The sequence below is a fragment of the Anopheles stephensi genome, chromosome X, assembly GCF_013141755.1.
Source record: "Anopheles stephensi strain Indian chromosome X, UCI_ANSTEP_V1.0, whole genome shotgun sequence".
Classification (NCBI taxonomy): domain Eukaryota; kingdom Metazoa; phylum Arthropoda; class Insecta; order Diptera; family Culicidae; genus Anopheles; species Anopheles stephensi.
In genome coordinates, this window is record NC_050201.1 from 13,392,794 (window position 1) to 13,413,764 (window position 20,971).

Below are 20,971 nucleotides of genomic sequence, written 5' to 3' on the forward strand. Positions count from 1 at the left end.
CGATGGAAGGCCACCAACACAACGCTAACTGTGTGTACTGTGAAATGGAGAACAAACACTCACAACGTACCTTCCGCTTCCGCTGAATTTGCAACAAAGTTAACATTCTTTGGATGGTAAAAAAATTCATAATTATGTGTGCTAATCGTAGTATCATTTATAAACATTATGCAGTATTAATTCGATACTAACTGATCGTTTAATTTCATGCTGCAATAACGGTCACAAACGGCCTTCGTTTAAACCGTGCTTTTCGCTACACGTACGCTTTATCCGTGCCGCGTTTTGACAGCTGCTGGTGCTGCTGTCAGATAGATCGCATCAAAACATGTCAATTCGTGTTTAATTTCCCTTGTGCCCTTTCCTTTGTTTTGTTCACCGTTCTCAGAACATCGTCGTTATGTTCGTCGTTGTGACGAGTTAACAAAGTAGGCGAACGCGCAATTTCGATTCATTCCACTTTCTCAGCACAAACTGATCAGATGTCGGCTGGTGTGGTTAGCGTTTTGTAGTGAGAGAGTGATTTCGTAAGTAATCTCATTCTTGCTCTAGCTGTACTGCGCCATGCGATGGGAAACTGAGAATCGTTACAGTAAAAGTGAATCATCCTTACTCCATCTTTCCATTTGTAGGGTAGCACGAGAGGAAGATCTTTGCGTTAAAGCACTAAAAGGTAGCATTAGTTTTTGCTACGGTCCAGAACATTCTTCGAAAATGGAAGCTGTTAAACGAAAGCCAAAGGTAAGAGTGAGCACTACATGTTCTCAGGAGCATTCGAAGCTACGCCATCCAACCTAACTGACCTTCGGCGTGTCGCATTTCATTGTGTGTGTGTTTCGTTTCTCGGAATTGTGGACAACCGACTGGATCGAACGTGTCGCGGGGGATGGATAAAATGGCGCTCCTGTTCGTTTCGTGTCGGGAACGATGGGTACATAGAAAAATAAATGTAGCAAAATTGCTACAAAACAAGACAAGGAGGCTACGACATCGACAGCAGCAGCAACAGTAGCGCCATCTCCACCACCATCACCACCAGTTGCTTTGTCACAAGCAGAAGAAGAAGCACCCGTTAGCGACCAGCAACTAGAACAATCGATTTTACCAGACGCCGTGCAAGAATTGGCGCCAAAAATGGAAGAAACAGTAAACGGTGAAACCGAGGATGAAAAGACTGATGTAGCGACGGTGGTCGATTTTACACCAACCGCGCCACCTTGCCATTCCGCTCCTTCAGCAGCCACACTACCTGCCCTGCTGTATCCGGATCTGAGTCAACTCGTACAGGACGCTTGCATCCAGCAGATGGACAACGCCTTTTCGACGGTCACTATGGACGATTCAAGCGAAGAGCTTGATATTAATGTGCAACATGTACGCCCCCTGTACCTTGAGTGTATTCAGCAGATGGAGCAAACGGCGCTGGAAAGCGAACGGGAGCAACTGGACGCGCTGGAGCGTCAGTTCGTTGCGACGGAAAACCCGCACGCCGTCGCTAGAGATCCGGGCGACTACGATAGCGATCTGCACCTGAGCCTACAAACGTACCGGGCCGCGTATCACAGCTACTGCGAGATTGTGAAGGAACGGTCGGTGGCCCAGCAGCAAATTGCTAGCCTGCGTGGTAGATGTTGGGACTTTCAGCAGGTAAAGTTCAGCGCGTCCGGTCACTGTGACGATTCACGGTTGGTGAGTGTATCAATCAAGAGCCGGTAAGTGGATGCAGGTCGGTTGCTTGGGAGGTTTGCAATTGCTCATTTGATTTCCCCTTTCCGATTTCGAAACAGCGTTGCCTCGCTGAACGTTGAACGGTGTAAGGAAGCAAAGGCGGAAATGTCCTCAATGCTGGATCGGTGTGTGACCAAGGAGAAGGAAGCACTCATACAGTTGCATCACACACGCGCGATAGTGGAAAAGAACGTGTCCGATCCACCGATCCCGGGTTACGAGCGATCAGTTGCGTTGCGTCTGAAGCTTCGCATTATCGGCAACGCGTTGCGCGCCGAAACACATCAGCACGGTTGCGATAAGGGCGAGGGTTGCGAATATGTGCAAGATTTGCGCAAATGGTTCATCCAGCTCGGTACGGGTATGTTGCGCGCAGGCAGCGTGGACGAGCGCGTTTGGCTGATGTTTCATTTGCTACGCTTCCCGAACGGCACCGGAACGTGGGCCCACGTGCTGGTGCATCCGCTACCGATTGGGAAGCCAGACGGGCAGCTGGCCGACTTAGAGCTGCACGCCATTCTGACACTCACCCACGTTCTGGTGCGACCGATTGCCGAACGTCAAACATTCCTGGCACCGGTAGACGAGCCGGCTGACTTGCGGCCAACACCGCCGGCGAACGAATCAAAGACAGGCGGCGATACGTTCGAGTGGGTCGATAGCGATGGTGAGGAAAGCTCCACCGACAAACGGATCCGGCCGATCAAGGAAAGTGATTTGCTGGCGCTGCTCGATCAAATACCGTTCCGGCGGCTGTTCGGTTCCGTTACGAACCGCACGATCGAACGGGTTAAGGTGCTGGACGCGGAACATCTGCCCACGACGGAGATGTTAATCCTTACCCTGTTCGCTAACAAGCTGATCGCTATACTGGGCGAAGGATTGGCGACGTACGGTGGGGGCATTGCACGATACAGCCATTTCGCGCAACGGTTGGCACTGCTCATCAACGATACGGTCAAGTTTGTGGGTGACGTGATGCGCTTCTATCGCGAAATGCGCACCCATCCCTGCGCGTACAAACACGTCGATGTGGTGCAGATACACTTCGACACACTCGTGTACCGTGCGGCCCGTTCCATTTACAGCGGCGGTGCGGTACTTGTCCGGCACCTATCGACGCTACCGTTTGCGCTGCTAAGCTCACGCGCCTGCTGGTGGCTGTTTGACAGCATGCTAAAGCAAAACTTCAATCAACAGCCCGATTTCGATAAATATGAGACCGGTGAACTTTCCCTGCACGACTGCCCACTGATGGAACAGTTTGGGAAAAATCGGTCGAAAGAGAATTCGGCACACGATCTGTATAATGTGCTGAAACCGATGGTCGATCTAGCGCTTGCACGGGACGAATCGGATGATGAAGATTTTATGTCGTCCGTCGCGGCAACACTGCTGGAGGTAAGGAAGGTTCAACTGTTGGTCTATGGTCCGACATATTTAAAACCAAAATCTCCTCTTTCGCCCAACATTTAGCTGCTGGCAGAGATTGATGCGGAAGAGCTGGTGTGGGCGGAGATAATTATGGAACAAATTCACATCCTAATGGAGCGGAACCCGGACGTACTGTCCGATTTGTTGTATACGCTCGTGCCGCAGGATGCGAACCGCCAGCAAACCGTTGCCAATGGTTGGCAGCTGAAGGGCAACATGCTGTTGAAGGTGTTCAGCAGCAAAAAGTGGCTGGTCATGCGCTGGAAGCCCGGTGAACACGCTGTGACTGCGCTGATTCGGATGCTGCTCAACTATCCACGCGCACACATTTATCACAAGCTTTCGCTTGGATTGCTGATGTACATAAACTACGGCGATTCAGGGTATGTTCCGTCACCGGCTAGAAACCTAGATTGTTTGAGGTAAATAATTTATTTCCTTTTTGTTAACCGCAGCTGCTACCGTGTGCCAAAGTTTCTGCAAGTGCGTATAGCCTATAACATCGTAGTAGCATTTCGAAAGCATCAACCACCCAAAACCAATCCGGACGGTACTGTGGTGGTGGCAGTGACCGCGGAACAACAAACCGAGCTCCGGAACTATCAGGAGCGCTGTCTGTATGTGTTGCTGCAGCTGCGCTTACACGCGTTCGATGGGCCGGTTATTTACATGCGATCGTTGTTGGAAGAACCATCCACTGTCGAGACTGTGATGCTGTATGGAGCCACGCCGGGAGCGGAAGTCCGGGCGGCCATACAGGAGCAGTGCCCGGTAGCGTGCCTTTACGCCCTGCTGGCCAGCACCATGGGTCACTGGGTGCCAGTGTTTTGCCAAGATGGTACGGCAGCGCTGAGCGTAATGTACGAACTGCACCATCTCGACATCGTCGTCGTACGCTGTCTCGAACTCATCACCTACCTGTTCAACGATTACCCGCTGGCACTGGCGAATAACTCTCACTTTATGGCAATGCTCACGAAGCTGGTGGAGAATGACGATGTGCTGGACTGGGTACGGCAAACTACCGGTGAGCACCAGCAGCAGCATCAGCATACGCTTGCGATGCAGCTGCTCACCGAGGCTGGTATGGGCAAAATGGGGTCGATGTTAGTCTCCCAGACGGCCATCTACTGGTGCCTCGGTTATGCCACCCCACCGATGCTCGTCTGCATGTGGTTTGATATTTTGGCTGAAATTAACCAATGGTTCAACAATGCCAAGGTGTTGCGGTTGCTGGACGTACTGGCCACCGTTTCGTTCGGGCATGCGGATGCCTGGAAAGCGCTATCGGATCGATTCTATCCTTACTTTAGGGTAATGCTTGCTTTTAATATGCAATTCACACAACATCGCCTGCATTTCCCGCCCGTTTATGCTCTCTCTTACAGTCGCTCTCAGTGGTAAAACACAAGCAACATACGCTCTGGTCGAAAATAGTCGGGATCGAGCAAACAATGCTGTACGGCACACTGCCAAGCGATTGTGTTGCGCTGGCGCTGCTCGTCTACGGTCTCGAACACCGGCTGGAACGCGAGACGACACTGTGGCCGAGACTGTTGCGTACGCTGAAGAGAAACCGCACCGTCAAGCTGGATGCGGCGCTGCGCGAGATCGCCGGTACGCTTTCCATCCAGGAGGAAGATTTCTGTCCCGCAGCCGATTCGCTGGTATTGTTCAAACTGGCACGATTCCTGGTACGGGCCAACATCGAGCATCCACTGTATTTGGGTCTGTGCCAGCTGTTTTTCACCCTGCTGCTGACGCGCGTTAGCGACGTTGGGGACGAGGTGCACGGTGTGGCGGACCGGTTGTACGACTACGATACGGGACTGATGGAGAAGGTCAAGCAGGTGCTGTGCAAACTGGAGGTGGCTTACCATTGCCAGCAGGAAACGAACGACGATGCACAGGAAATGTTGCGGTAAGTGTTTTGTGTTGGTTTTGATTTGTGTAACTTTGTTAAAATAAGCAAAACTCTGGCACCCGACATCAGTTTGCTTTTTGGGTGATTGTTGCGAGTGCAGACTTTAACGATCTTCTGCAGCTAAATGGAGTGCCTAACTGTGCCGATCGACTTCTTGATCTGATCCTGCCCATTTCTAATGCTGCTTCGTCTTGCTCAACTTGTAATTCTCCAATCCGTTCTCCCTTAGCTAACTCATGTCCCAGTATGGCAAGTTGCACGAGACTTTCAATTCTATTTTAAACGGACAAATTATGTTGATTGGTCCTTTCCTTCAGATTGTACATCAGTTGACGTTGCAGTCACGTGCCTTTCCGACCAGGTCACTTCTGCCCATCATTCATGTTGTCCTCGTCGGTATCCCCCATTAAAACCTCCTTGGTCTGATAGACCATTAATAGCTCTTAAACGTGACAAATCACACGCTCATTGCGCGCTCTCCTTGTTCCTTCTGGCACTTTGTTAAATCCCGTCGAAGAAGTCATGACCTTTCGAACCGCTTAACGCTGGATAGTTGTTCCGCTTCTACTCAGGTCGAGATTGCCAATCCAGCACACTTGAGAGTCTGGCTTATACTATCGGTGCCTTTGCCAGTCATCAACGATGTTCTGTTCCCGAATGCCCTGGCCAAGCTCAAACCATCCTTTTTCTCCCGGCCCAGATCGGTATCCCTTTAGCTGTGCTCATTTACTGCCGCTCCGTTTTGTCGCCCCTTCCTAGCCCCAAGCTTTACTCGTCGTCTCTGTCGCCCCAAACGTCGTTCCCATTACTTTGGAAATCTTCCTAGCTTGATTCCGATTTTCAAATAAGGTTCTCGCTCTGTTCAAATTATCGGCGAGCTCTGTGCAACGGCTAAAGCGTTCGAATAAGTGATTTATACACCAATTTTCTTTAACTGATGGACATGGATTTATGCCCGAACAGGTCTTCCTCATCGAACTTACTGTGCTTTGTTTCCAAAATTATAAGTCAGTTAGATGCTGGTAACCGGGGCGATCCGGTGGCCGAGGCGACAGCGGCGCCGGTCTTCACACAGCAGGGCCGGGGTTCAAATCCCATCCAGACCGTGCCTCCTCGTACGTAAGGCTGACTACTTTTCAACGGGTAAAATCAAGTCCCAGGAAGCCAGAAAATGGAAGGTTGAGACTTCTCGAGGTTGTAGTGCCAAAGAAGAAGAAGAAGAAGAAGATGCTGGTAACCAAGTCGACGCAACTTACACTGACTTCCTGTTCGATCAGGTATGCCACGCACTTTTGTTAGCAAAACTTAGGAAGTTGAACTTCTCCCAGGATTGAGTGTCATGGCTGCGCTCTTATCAATCCTTGCGCATTTGTGTTGTTAAGATTGGTTCCTAGGATTGGTCTGGAGTCTCACAAGGAAGGGTTCTCAGTCCCCTCTTCTCTTCCTTCTTTTTGTCAACCGTAATCTTTTCCATCCTTCCTCCCCTAATGGTCATCTGTTATTCGCCGATGTCCTTAAAATCTTCCCTCCAACACTACATCAGCTCCCTCTCTTCCTGGTGTTCGGCTAACTTTGTCGATCTCTGTATCGAGAAATGTAACTCCATCTTCTTTTCCCGCTTCCTCCTACCACTTCTGAACACCTATGTGATCGATGGTTGTCCGATTAAGCGAGTTGACTTGGTCCGTGACTTGGGTGTTTGTCTGGACGCTTAACTTCAGTTTCACGACCATATCTCCCGGCATAGTCAACTCTGCTTACAGGCCTCTTGGTCTGATCCGTCGTCTTTCATCAGAGGTATCCGTGACTCTTTATGTTTTAAATCTTTGTATTGTGTCCTTGTTCATCTTTGGTTTTAGTATGCAAGCATCGTCTCGAGTCCTTCTTTTACCTCCTCGATCACTCGTATAGAAAGGGTGCAAACATTATTCACTCGTTTAGACACTATCTTGGGCAAGCCAATACGCTTTTGAATAAAAATCCCTCATGTGTCCCCCACATCAAATTGGTGGAAAGTTTTCCAAATGAACATAATTGCATTTATTGACCTGAACACTTTCACATTTTCCTCTACTTTCTAGTCTCGTAAAAGCGTTTCAACTATGGTTGGTGGATACGGACCTGAATCGAATCGATCCGGATGTTCCCATCAACCTTCCGAGCCAGTATGCTCTAAATCATCTACTGTCCGCTCTTAATGGTTCAGAGGTAAGCTCCAATGTTTGTGCAGACGCGATCATCAAGTAATCCTCTCTCTATCCCGCTTTACACAGGAATTTTGGTTGGAGTGCACCAACAAACAAACTTTCCTGGCAGTCACCCGTATGATGATCGAAGGCTGGTACCATCTTTACCGCGTAGTTCCAAACCATTCGTCGGCGTTTGGTGTTATTACCAATCAAACCACACCACTTCCACCAGCCCAGGCAATCGAACGCCGGCTCGAGAACAGTTACACCGATCCACAACCAATACCGGTGGCGGAACATCGGGCTGACCTGCAGGATCTTACCGACGCGCTGAAAACACCACCGTCGGTACGGGTTAAGCGTATCACCGAAAGTCTGCGGATAGTGAAGCAACACATCGACAAGACGCATTGGCCGATGAAGGACGAGCTGAAAGCGCGCGAGCACGAGCTGTTCGCTCTGTTTCAGCAGCTGTACGTGAACGAGGACAAGCAGGTGGTGCAGCATGCGAAGTGCAGCATGCTGTACTGTACCGGTGCAGCATCGATCAATCTGCACACAAAGTGTGCCGCAATCGACCGGAACGTGCAGGACCGTATCGCTTCCCGGCTGAGCGGGTTGGAAGCGTTCCTGCAGCTCGTCATCAACATTCCACCCTACATTATGAAGCACACGATCATGTTGCGCGAGCTGTGGAACAGTCTGTTTGTGGAGTACTGCTCGGAGACGGATCGTGCGTCCGCCGAGACGCTGAGTGATGCCATCCGGACGATGTTACGCACGCTGCTGCACGAAGTGTCCGACGCTAACTTTGTGCCACCGTTAACGTTTGCGGTGCGGCTGAGCTTGGACACGTACCGAAGCGATCTGGCGGCGATCATGCTGGAGGAGGTTGGGCAGATGTTTGCGGGTGCGCTGGAATGGGGACGGAAACCGTCCAGCGTGATCGTTGCGATGCTGGAGAACAGCCGCCTACCGGCTCGACCGTTGCTACAGGTGTACGGCCAGCTGGTGAAGCAACAGTCGGGCATCCTGGAACGCACCATGTTTGTGGATCTGTTCGGCAATAAGGTATGGGCACCGGAAAGGATACCGTTGCGTTCCGGTCTTTATTTAAAGGTTTTACCTTCCTATTCGTTACCAGCTCAATCTCCACCAGTGGCTCAAGCAGCACCACATCACACCGGACGAGGTGGACCAGTTTGCCAGGCTGATTGTGCTCGGCATGTACAAATCGCGCCCAGCTGACAGCGCTACTCCAGCACGTACCGATGACCAAACCGAGCAGGATATTCAATTTTCCGATGTAAGATGCTGACCGTTGTGCTCGTTCGGTTTCGTACATACTAATCTGTCTTTTACCACACCCAGATGCTGCTTTCCCATCTGGAGCTTTTGGCCAACACCAGTTTTCCGGACAATTTCGGTAAAATGGTGCAGCACACCCTAAACGCTTACTCCCAGTGGCCTGTACTACCTCCGACCATGTTGCTCCAGCTGCTGAATGTGCTCCGTTCCCGGGCCAATCTTCCCGTGCTGCAGCTGGGCATGGGGGAGGACGCCCTACGGCAAGCACATCGCCAATTCGCCGAAGCAAACTGCATCGAGCCGGTGTTAAGCTTCGAAGTGTTGGAGCTGGTAATCGTAGCCGTAACGGAACACTTTGCACGGCAGCGTGACAGTGTGCACCCTTGGAACGGTATGTACAAACGGCACGGTGCGTACGTGGAAGTGATAGGAATGCTGCTTGGCCTGCTGTCACACAGTTTTCTCGCGCACGGCATGCAGGACAATCGAATCCGGGCTGGTACGTGTTCGTATTTCACTTTTAAATTAATTTGACTTTTGTAATTACCTTACAAAATACTAAAAGACCTAAAAGGAGTAGAATAGGACCCGGTGCAACTGTTGGACCTGTTCTTCTCCTTAGCCCAAACCATTTGTTCCATAGCGACTCAGTTATTAATATTCCAATACGTCTGTATGTGTGTGTTATTTTAGTGCAAGACCACCTGTTGCCGGCTGTGTATCGCATGTTCGAACCGTGGGTCGTTCCATACGGTGCGGATCCGCCTGCCCTCGGTAGCCCAGGCTCGCAGCACCCATTGCCGAATGAATCATCGAGCCGTCATGCGAACAACGATAAGGCCAAGTGGATGTTTAACGTACTGCTGCAGACGGTCGGTTACGCGCTGGAGAAGGTGCTGGTCGCGTACGCCGACACCGACCACGGCAGCCAAATTCTGCTGTACTTCCTGCACTGGTACGTGGAATGGTTCGTCGACACGCGCACTATGATATCCGCCCTGTACGTCTTCAACACGCTCGTGCTCGATCTGCCCTGGGAGCGTTTACAGCCGTCCGAAATGCTTATCGAACGGATGCATTTCCTGCTCGAACATCACAGCCCGGAGTGCCACGAGCTGCTTGCGTGCGTGTTTGTGCGCTGCGACTGGACGGGAGCTGGGAGCGGTCCACTGCCCCGGTGGCTGCAACGAACGCACGCCTCGTCGTTGGCTATCTGCGTACGCTTGGCGTACGAACCGGTAGTACGCTCGGATGAGAAGGTGCGCGCAGCGATGGTTCGATTGCTGCAGTATTTCGCCGGCCTAACGTGGGAAACGTTGCACGTGGCGGAACTTATGCCGGCATTGGATTGGTTCGTTATGACCGGGGACGCTGGCAGTATGCTGCGCTCAACGAAAGCACCATGCCACGAGCTAGACGATGCACTGATCAGGTAAGTTAATGTGCGGCAACGTCTTTTTGTCACGCGTACTTACGTACTATTCCGCTCTTTCTTCCTGCCCCAGATATCTTGAGATTGTGGCCGGAATGCGGTTTAACGAAGCGAACCGACTAGCGGCGGATGGTATGCAGCTGCTCAAGCGCAAACTACACATCAGTGTCGTCGTGCGGATGCTAATGAATGCTGGACGGGCGTCGGGTGGTAAGGTGGTGGCAAACGTGCGGCCACAATTGACCGGTGCCGTGCAGCAACTGCTTCGTGCGATTGGTGCCGTGCTGGAAGGGATACCGCTTGAGCAGCCGGACCCGGCCACTGACAGTCCACGGCTGTTCGAGGCACGCACCATGATGACGGAGCTGCTAACGAGCATCAACAAGTGGCAAACGGAAAGCACGCTAAGGTACGATATGCTCAGATACCTCAAATACTCCTGGTAAAGGCAAACCTTTGGGGCGGTCCGGCACCCCAGGGTTTTACGGTGGCCGAGGCGAAAACGGTGCCGGGGTTCAAATCCCATCATAAAATCAAGTCACAGAAAGCCAGAAATGGCAGGCCGAGACCTTTCGAGGTTGCAGTGCCAAGGAAGAAGAAGATGAACTGCCCAGTTTTGTCTGTTTGACATATGGCATTAATGTCTTGCTTGAACCTCTCGTGAGAGTCCAGTTCCAGTCCAGAGTCCGGCCGTTCTGGCGGACGCATCAACTCCATCACTCCATCTCAATTTGGTCCTACCACGCCTCCTCTGTTCGTGTGGGATTTTACGGGCTGGGTCGTCCGGTGTCATTCTCCTGACGTGACCAGCCCACCGGAGCCTGGCGAGTCTAATGCGCTGCACGATGGTGTGATTATCGTACAGCTTGCAGAGCGGCCCCTCTATTATCCTGCAAAACATACGGGGCCAAAAATCCTTCTGAGGATCTTCCTCTCGAACGCGGCTAAGAAGGCTACGTCAGTTTTTGACAGAGTCCATGTCTCAGAGGCGTATGTGAGTACTGGGGCCATAACTGGGTTCTGTCCCAGCTTCGGCCGTCGCGAAAGGTATTTAGAGTGGAGAAGTTTCCTCAGGCTGTAGTATGACCGGCTCGCAGTCTGCACGTAACTCACCATCAATGCTGTTGTCGGTGGGCTGACTTTTGACCCCAATTATTTATTTATTTATTTACATTATTTGTCTGCCGCAAGGGTTACACAAATTTACTTAATAACTAAGGAATAGAAGGAAAGAAACAGTAGGAAGTCAACAAAGTACACGAAACACTAAGGTAGACGCAAGGACGAGGACTCACGTAAACGAGAACGAAAGCGGAACACAGGGACATTGAAGTCCGAGAGCGCTCTTAGAAGAGGTTCATTTGAACCGTAACGCGTATCGCGGGATGGGATGTATAAAGGAGGAAGGGATGGAACATCTTGGCCATGGGAGAGGATGCTGGCAATGAAGCAAGACCGGAAGTGAGAATGTCGAGTTTCAGTGGAGTCAAACCCTAGAAGCCGACAGCGAACAGGGTATGATGGGAGAGCCATTTGCCAATAGCTGCGCGGATGAATCTACGCTGCACACTCTCCAGTCTGGCCAATTGCGATCGAGCCTGGGGGAGACCAAACAACGGCGGCATAGCCCGGAGTGGATCGAACCCAGCAACAATACAAGACCCTTAAGCAGAGGGGGTCTCTGAGTTCGGTGGAAAGTCTGACAATCAGGCCCAAGGATTTGTTGGACTTGGCAATAACATGGGCAACATGAACACTTAAAGAGAGAGTCTCGTTCAACCACGCACCTAAGTCCTTTTACGGAGGTTACTCGACTTATGAGAGTGTCATGAAGGGTGTAGCTGACACAACATTTATCGAGACACAACACCAGACCGTTATTACCACACCAAACGGAAAAACTGTTAAAGAAAACTTGCAGGGAACGACAATCGGCTAACGAACTCACAGGAAGGTAAATGTTGAGGTCATCAGCGTATAGCAGATGTTCGTTGGGAGGGAGAAGGAGTACACACAGTCATTGACTAACAGCAAAAACAGGAGTGGGTTGAGGACACTCCCTTGTGGAACACCGGAGGAACCTACAAAGGAGCTTGGCCATCAGTAGGTCCAGTGGGAGACTGTCGAAAGCCGCCATGAAATCCGTGTAAATAACATCGGTTTGGCAGCCGGAAATCATACCAGCAAAGGCAGGACGTTCGAGACGTAGTGCGTTTCGGGCTTGAAGCCATGTTGATGGGGAGAAAGGTGTGGGGACTATTTCAGGAAGAATGGGAAGAGTGAACTAAGGATTCTAGGACCTTGGAAGGGGAGCAAAGCAGTGAGATTCCACGGTAGTTGGAACATACTGAGCGGTGGTCACCCTTTTCGTGTATGGGGATCAGCCAGGCGCATCATTTCCCGATGGACGGAAAGGAAATACCTTCAGCAATGAATCTGGTAAAGATGCGGGACAATATGGGGGAAAAGAAGGGATACCGTCAGGGCCAGGAGAGTAGGACATTTTGAGTCTAGAAAGGGAGGGTAACACAAATGAGGGTGTTAGTGGGCACATGATTAAGGGAAAAGACGCCACGAGGAGTGTCAGAGAGAGAGAGAGAGAGAGATTATCAACCAAAGGCAATGGACTGGAGAAGTGTTTAGCGCAAAGAAAACTTTGTTCGGAGGGGGAGAGGAGGCAGTTTCGTCAGTCAAGGGTATGGTAGAAGGGATGCCATTTGGGACGCGAGTTCATAAATCGCCAGAAGGAACCTGGGATCAGTGGAAAAACGGTCTTGCAACGGGAAGGTAGAGACGATCACATGGTTGAACGTGGAAACGGCATCGTTGATGAAGGACCAGTCCACGTCGGATATCGCCTCGATGAGCTTTAGTGTGGTCCATCTGCCGGAAGTTGAAATCTGGAGTGGCACGGGTTGGCCGCGGGCGTACGGCGGTGGGCGCTATAGGTGGGCTGGATGGTGAAGGGTCCAAAGGCAGGATTGGGCAGGGGACGGCTTGTACTCTAGAGCAAGTCAAGGCATTCACGTTCGCAAATATCAGATCCAGCTGGCGATAAAGGCCGTTGAAGACCATGGCATCGGTGAGAGAGCTGGAACCGGGCGATGAGCGAGTCGGGATAAAATGATGTGGCGGAGATCGTAGGCTTATTAAAATCTCCAAAGGTTAGCAGCGCCACTGTTGGTGCCACCATCATGCTGCTTTTCGCCCCGTTAAGCTCCAAGTGCCGCTCGCTCGTTCCTTTTGTACGCTTCTGCACACACAACGAACCGATCCGCCATTCGATACAACATCACATAGAAACCAAAGGAACCCTTCCTTTTGCGAAACCTCGGCGCCTAGACCCAAAGAAATGTAAAATAGCACAGGCAGAATTCCAACAAATGTTGGAACTAGGGATATATGCCGTGTGTCCTCGTCACCTGTTTCATCACCACTGCACATGGTACCAAAACCAGATCAAGACTATCGGCGACTCAACGCAATTACAACTCCGGATCGCTATCCGATACCACACGTTCAGGTCTTTACACTGAACCTGAATGGCTGCAAATTTTTCTCAAAGCTCGACATCATTAGAGCACACCACCTAATTCCGGTTGCCGAGGAGGACATCCACAAAACGGCTATAACCACACACCGTTCGGGTTGTTCGAATTTTTTCGGATGCCTTTCGGGCTTAGAAACGCTGGACAGACGTTTCAACGTTCCATGCACACTATCTTCAGGAACTTTGACTTCGTTTTTATTTATACAGACGTGAAGATAAAATCTAGTAAGAGCAGTCTCGGAGTAAGCGAGACCGCATAACAACCGAGGGTATAACTCCATGTCCGAGCAATGAGTAATTGCAATTCGAAATTGCTGGCTTGGCTCATCCCAACAGTGATGCTGTTCTATCGGTCACAACGGGTTGCTTCAAACTATGCTGTGAGAGCAGTCTTGGAACAAGCAATTGATGGAGAAAGAGTGTCTTTTCAAAAACATTAACGCCAACGGAAACAAGGTACTCGACATACGATCGCGAACTGCTTGCTATTGTTCTTGCTAGTTCAAGCAATTCAAACCTTTCCTGGAAGGAAAAGTATTCTCTTCTGCTCTATAGTATTCTGAGAGACTTCTGCTCTAACTTCAAAAGCTGAAAAGTCACCGGGCCAAAGCCGGCAGCCTAGATTTTATTTCCCAATACACTGCACTGATATTCGGTACATTGCGGGAGATAGCAACGTAATAGTAGAAGCGCTTTTTCACAGATAGGAGAGACAGAAGCAATCGCAAACCATACATAAGAAAACTTTTCGAGTGAGCAGAAAAAAGATGAGCAATTAGTGGAACTTATGAATAACACAGCAAAGGACAAGAACACAACATTCAGGTTAGAACGCCTTACCTTACATAACACAGACTTGGTGTTTGAGTCGTCGACGGGCACGAACCGATTGTATGTTCCATCAACCCATAGGAGACCAACTTTCAAAAGCCTCCATAACTTGGCACATCGGGGTATACGCGCTTCACGCAGGCTAGTACTTACTTACAACCGCTTTGCGGTCTTGGCCTGTTGCAACAATCCTCGATACCGCTCACGGTTCAGCGCCGCCGTCTGCCAATCCGTTATCCCGGCCGTTCTGGTGGACGCATCAACGCCATCACTCAATCTCAATTTGGGCCTACCACGCCTCCTCTGTCCGTGTGGACGGCCTGAAAGGATTTTACGAGCTGGGTCGTCCGGTGTCATTCTCATGACGTGACTAGCCCACCGGAGCTTGTAGCGGATGGTGAGATCATCGTACAGCTCGTAGCCTTCCACACATACGGGGCCAAAAATCCTTCTAGAGCATCTTTTTCTCGAACGCGGCTAAGAGGGCTTCGTCAGTTTTGGACTGAGTCCATGTCTCAGAGGCGTATGTGAGTACTGAACTGAGTCAGAACTCAACATCAATGCTGTTATCGGTTGGCTGACTTTTGACCCCAGATAGGTGAAGTTTTGGACGACTTCGAAGGTGCGGTCACCTATCTGTACATCACCCCTGCGTGGATCAGTGTTTGTTAGCTGGACTGCTGGTGGAGCCACCATCATTTTGGATTTCGCCTCGTTAATCTTAAACTCAAGGTTGTCGAGCCGCACGCTCGATCCTTTGATAAGCTTCTGCTGCATAAGAGAGCCTCAAACCAATGATGCCTATGTCATCAGGGTATGCCAGGACTCTGGATTGACTTGTAGAAGATGGTCCCCGAAGTTTCCACCTACGAGTCGCGGATGGCTCTCTCTAGCGCCAGATTGAAGAGGAGACAGGCAAGCCCATCTCCCTTTCGCCATACCTTGATGGTAGCATAAGACCCTGAGAGTTCCAGCTTCCAGCTTCACCTGGCATGTGATGTTGGCCATTGTCATTCTTACAAGCCTGGTAAGCATGGCCGGGATTCCAAAAGAGCTTATTGCGTCATACAGTTTTACCCTGGCTATGCTGTCATATGCGGCTTTAAAATCAATGAAGAGATGGTAGGAGTGGAGCTGCTGCTTCGCCATCTTCTCCAAGATTTGCCGCATCGTGAAGATCAGTGCTTGATACGCAAGCTAGTAAGTGATAGATTTTTCTGGCCTTCCATGAAAAAAGACGTAGGAAATTGGACGCGTTGTTGTCAAGGATGCCAAAAAGCTAAAGTATTTCGACATATAAAATCTCCAACCGAAGAATTCAAACCAACGAAGGGTAGATTCGAACATATACACATGGACCTTGTGGGACCATTGCCACCATCAGAAAACATGACATACCTGCTTACGATAGTGTCGATAGGTTCACAAGTGATGGCCTGAGTGCTACCCAATAAACGACATAACGGCATCTACAATAGCCAGAAAATTCGTTGATGAATACGTGGCACGTTTTTGGTGCCCGACAGTTATTACCACCGACAGAGGCAGGCACTTTACATCAAAGTTATTCGACGAATTAACTCGTATATTGGGAGTACAACCATATAAAAACAACCGCCTATCACCCTCAATCTAGCGGAATGGTAGAACGTTTCCACCGACATCTGAAGGAAGCACTCAAAGCAAATGAAAACACCACACAGTTGACGAAATGCTTGCCTTTGATTCTTTTAGGGATTAGAGTAGCTTTCAAGCAGGACCTTAAACCTGCCTTAAGGTTTACCTTAAGAGTCACGAATGGCTCTCTCTAGCGCCAGATTGAACCGGAGACAGGCAAGCCCATCTCCCTGGCGCAGGCCCTTGGTGGTAGCAAAGGGTCCTGAGAGTTTTCCATCCACCTTCACCTGGCATGTGATGTTGGCCATTGTCATACTAACAAACCTGGTAAGCTTGGCCGGGATTCCAAAAGAGCTCATTGTGTCATACAGTTTTACCCTGGCTATGCTGTCATATGCGGCTTTAAAATCAGTAAAGAGGTGGTAGGAAATACATCTGGTTAATGCCTATAATTGGCTGGCTGATGCTGTAATTGAAGTCTCAGATAGCAATTATTGAGAACTTCCTGGTCGGGCGTTATTCAGAGCATTGCATAAGAGCAATAAGGGTACTTTGTGAAATAAGTCCTAGTTAATTTATGTAGTTATAGTAGCAGTTATAGTAGACAGTAATGTGAGGACTGACTATCCAACTATGAGGTATCTTTTAGTCTAGTGAGTCAGAAATGGCAAGCATTACCTTAAAAGGTCGTAAGGCCAAGAAGAGAGAGAGAGAGAGAGAGACTTTTTTCTTGGATGGCCAGGAGAAGTATTAAACCGTGGACCGAAGCTGGCTAGTTTCGCCTAATTCTTCCGACGGAGTGGGGAAACACCAAAGAAGTGCGGGACCAACATACGTAGGGAAGTCAAAGATGAAACTTCTGTAAAAGAAACCCACCCTACTAATGAAACGCACAAGCTTCTCCGTTCAGGTCTGAATTACCAGTCCCATTTATTCTCAACAATCCTGCCTTAAATACTAAACAATCCGTGGGAAAAAGAGCATGAAATAACAATACATCGATCTCATACTATTAGCGCCGAAAGCAGGGGAGGCCACGCGAAGGTTTGGCCTGCTGATAACTGCTTTAATCGCTGACGTGTTAGAAGCTGTTCTGCGCAAGGTGTCTATGAAGACGTTTCGGGTAGCAGATACAGCCCTGTGAGCATCAACCTAAATCTCAGGAAAAAGTCGAGACGTTTCCTTTCGAGTTCTAGATTAATACTGATTCCTGCTTATATACTAACAACGTACGATTGTATGCTCATGTTCATACGCGGATCTTACGTGTATTGGTACAATCCTTGGGCGATTTGTTGCATTTACGTTTTCTTGTCTTTTCGTGGGCGTTCTTTCTATAGCACTATCGGTGCATTTTTCTTATCGGTCCTTTTCCTTGTGCACGCATTCGCTCATGACCTGTTTATTTTATCCCAATTTCCTGGCACTCTTAACGGTTTTTATCCCTCGCTACGCATATGTGTTCGCCTGACAAATATGCATCTTTAACAAGCTTAAGGACCAAAAATGTTGTTTATTCTATACAAACGTGTGCCAGTTTTCCGCATTCGAACATAAACAATGTACTTTTCGAATTTTCTTCTTTTCATCTCTGTGGTGTGGTATTTAGGACGTTCTGTGTCATAAAATCTTATCGACTTATCGGGCCGTTCCAAAATATTGTTTATTTGACCAACGACAAAGATCCCATACGATAAGTTACAATGTTTCAAATCTATTTCGAACTGTCCGTTACGTACGTAACACTCACTATCAATGTTCTTGTCGGTGGGCTGACTTTTGACCCCAGATAGGTGAAGTTTTGAACGACTTTAAGACTGCGGTCACCTCTCTGTACATCACCCCTGCGTAAAACAGTGCTTGGTAGCAGCGCCACTGTTGGTGCCACCTTCATGCTGCTTTTCGCCTCGTTAAGCTCCTAGTGTCGCTCGCTCGATCCTTTGATAAGCTTCTGCCACATAGGAGAGTCTCAAACCAATGGCGTCTATGTCATCAGGGTATGCCATCTGAATTGACTTGTAGAAGCTGGTCTCCGATGTTTCGACCAGCGAGTCACGGAAGATGGCCCTTCTTCCTCGCGCAGACCCTTGATGAAGAGATGGCAAGGAGACGAGCTTCTGCTCCACTTTGCCGCATCGCCAGTAGGAATACTGTCCAAAAACTTCTGGAGCGCCCAGATTATCAATTTCCTTATGGTAGCCATACCGAATCCTTCCAATCGTTTCACTAATTGTTGTCTTCTTTTGCAGCGTCTTCGTCGATGAGCTTATTGCCATGCTGGAACATGATCCCAACGCACCGCTGCTGACGCGCTGCGTACTCGCATCAGCCACCCTGCTGGACAGCCCGGCCGAGCATTGGATGCGTCTGCTGGAATCGGCCGTCGGCAGCTATCTGCGCTCCTCGCCGGATGCGTCATGGATGCAAGCGTTGCGCACGGTCGGCTGCACGGCATTAAGCCGCTGGCAGAGTGCCCTGTTGCAACAGCACCGTCTACCGTTGTGCCTGACCTTGCACTACCTGTATCACTGGCACCATTCGCGTCACGACGCCGCAGCCCAGCTCGCCCTGTTCAACCAACTCGAGTTTAAAGTCTTGTAAGTCCACCAAAACATCACAATGTCCGATTGCCGATAATGATGTCGCTTTCCCTTGCAGCGAACTGGCCGAATGGCAGCTGTACCCGCTCTGGTGCACGATCATCTACACCGTGCTCGCCGTACGGCCCGAACCGCACGCCTCTATCCGGACCACCATCGGGCTGCTCGGTGCGGTAAGCGAGAGCAGCACGTTCTGGGTGGTGGGCGTGCTGAAGAAGATACTCGGCAAGGAGAAAGCGTCCACCGCACGGGCCACCCACTGTTTGATTTCTTACGCGCTCGCCGCGCTGCTGGCCCACGCGTACGCGCGTCGCACACCGGCCGACGAACGGTCGGCGGCGGACGATTACAGCGACGGCGGCACCGAACTGTTCACCCTTCCGAAGCTGCTGAGCGCACCGAACAAGCGTACCTCCCGCGCACGTATCGCCACCACGGCGCTGGAACACTTTAAAGCCGCGTGCAGTGCGTCGTCCGGCGGCCACAAGGAACACCAGGCCCGGATCGTTAATGCGATCGTCGCCACGGACGGCAGTGAGCAGGATATGCCGCGCCGGGTCTTGCTGCACGCCAAAGATATTATCCTTTTGCTGGAAGGCCGGGCAGAGCCGTATCTTAGCACACTGCAGGACGCGATTACTGCCGGCACGGGACAGCTGTTCTAAGTGTGCTTCATAAGCAGTGTTTTCATTCCTTTCACTTAAAATTGTTTTTTGTTTTTTTTTTTTTGGTTACCGAATAACGCATCCGCTGATACAAATAAACTAATAAACGCGGTAACTCTAGGAACTAAGTAACTCCTATTTAGGCTTCTGATTCATTTTCGAAGGGAGTTTTTCATTTAAAGGAAGACCTTCCTGATGAGAAGGCTCTTCAAGAATTCCTTCACCCGGTCTTTTAACGTTTCAGGGTATTGTCCCCAGATCCAGACATCCAAGTTGCGCAATTCAAAAGAAGAAACTTAATTTCTATCCCGGTTTTAGATGACCCGGGGAAAACTTCATCTCGGTCTCTTGATTGGAAGTCTTGCCCGGGGAGGTGTTTGTTCATCTAGCAGCCCAGTTCTTACTGCGCGGCTGCCCACTGTGGGGTTACCATGGTAACATCCCGAACAATCATCTGGGATCAAGATCCAGATGCTTCTGGATTAACTAACAGAACGATTGCTATCGACAGCAATTTACAGGAGATTGATTATAGAATTAATTGCTAGCCTGGTAGATAGTCTGAAGGAGGAGGTGGACAGGAAGATATTGTGGATAATGGAGCCTAGGGGGTCCACCAGCAGCTGAGACCCGGGCCCTTATAATCTTCCTCTTGCGTTGGTGGTGTGGACATCAACTGTTCTTCTACGTGTCCTTTGCTGGAAGGTTGGATTTCACAAATCCTAACCTACTTCCTACCTCAGTGGAGTTATTCCATCTAGCAGCCCGTTCTTGTTCCGCGCCTACCGGTTACCATGGTAACCCGGAAGCGATTCGGATGAATGTCTGCAGACGTTTCCCGGCAGCGATGCGTTGTGGTAGCGTCAGTGTGTGCTTGACCACCGTTCGAATAGACAAGCGGGCCCGTTAATCAACCGAGCTAGGAGTACGATGCAGGATATATTCAAAGCTGCTGCTGACCTGCTCAAGGTAGCGGGAAACTTGCGCGAAGGGCTCGTAACGCTGAACGATACATACGACGGAAACGGACCAGCTACACCAACCGGGGATGAAAATCCACCAGACGCTGGAAAGGATCCGTTTGCGTGTGCCGCAGTGCAATGGCAGAACATACTGAAGGCAGCGGCAGAAATGGCGGAGGAAACAAGAAAACTGCGCGAAGCCATCGAGTCGCTGGTGGTGGATGATGAAAGCTTGCCGATTGCGGGAGCTGTTGCTGATTCTGAACATTCCCCTTCAGAAAAGCATCTGTCACCAGGGGAAGGTGTGGTTAAGTGTTGTTCACAAAATGGCGATGAAAACTTGTCACAAGTGGAGCCATTTTACGAGTCATAGTCTAAAAGCTACGTCTGCGTGCTTTCCGCTCTTTCGGCAGCTCAATTCAACCCAAGTGACGGGAGTCGGGTTTTGTGCAGTGACGACCTATAATCTAATGAATACAGCTAACTAACTCCTAACATTTGTTGTAGTTTTGTGTTTTGTTTAACGTTTTGTTGTAGATAGGAAGAGAGGGGGAGCTGATGTAGTGTTGGAGGGAAGATTTTGAGGTTATCGGCGAAAACCAGTTGGTCATCAGGGTGGGGATGGGCACTCCGGTTCGGGATCACGATTCCGATCCGATCCAGCATATAAATGAGTCCGATCCGACCCGAAAGAATGATTCCGACCAGTTCCGGACTCGTTTTTGATTCCG

General features: G+C 50.0%; 1 protein-coding gene across 1 annotated transcript; it reads left to right on the forward strand.

Moving 5' to 3' along the window:
* Positions 1-332: 332 nt before the first annotated feature.
* Positions 333-19,416, forward strand: LOC118508956 (ectopic P granules protein 5 homolog). Its single transcript, XM_036048883.1, has 15 exons — positions 333-527; positions 633-741; positions 940-1,712; positions 1,788-3,129; positions 3,205-3,545; positions 3,618-4,476; positions 4,551-5,083; positions 7,168-7,294; positions 7,360-8,346; positions 8,420-8,581; positions 8,647-9,082; positions 9,277-10,015; positions 10,089-10,424; positions 18,263-18,610; positions 18,672-19,416. Exons 2-15 carry the CDS (start codon positions 715-717, stop codon positions 19,276-19,278), a joined length of 7,617 nt encoding a protein of 2,538 aa, XP_035904776.1. The 5' UTR covers positions 333-527; positions 633-714; the 3' UTR covers positions 19,279-19,416.
* The last annotated feature ends 1,555 nt before the right edge of the window (positions 19,417-20,971 follow it).

Bases quoted from the DNA above. Each gene is read 5' to 3' on its own strand.
- LOC118508956 (XM_036048883.1), top strand. From the start codon at position 715: ATGGAAGCTGTTAAACGAAAGCCAAAG. The intron at 8,582-8,646 runs GTAAGATGCTGA...TACCACACCCAG, and splicing joins AGGATATTCAATTTTCCGAT to ATGCTGCTTTCCCATCTGGA. The intron at 18,611-18,671 runs GTAAGTCCACCA...TTTCCCTTGCAG, and splicing joins CAACTCGAGTTTAAAGTCTT to CGAACTGGCCGAATGGCAGC.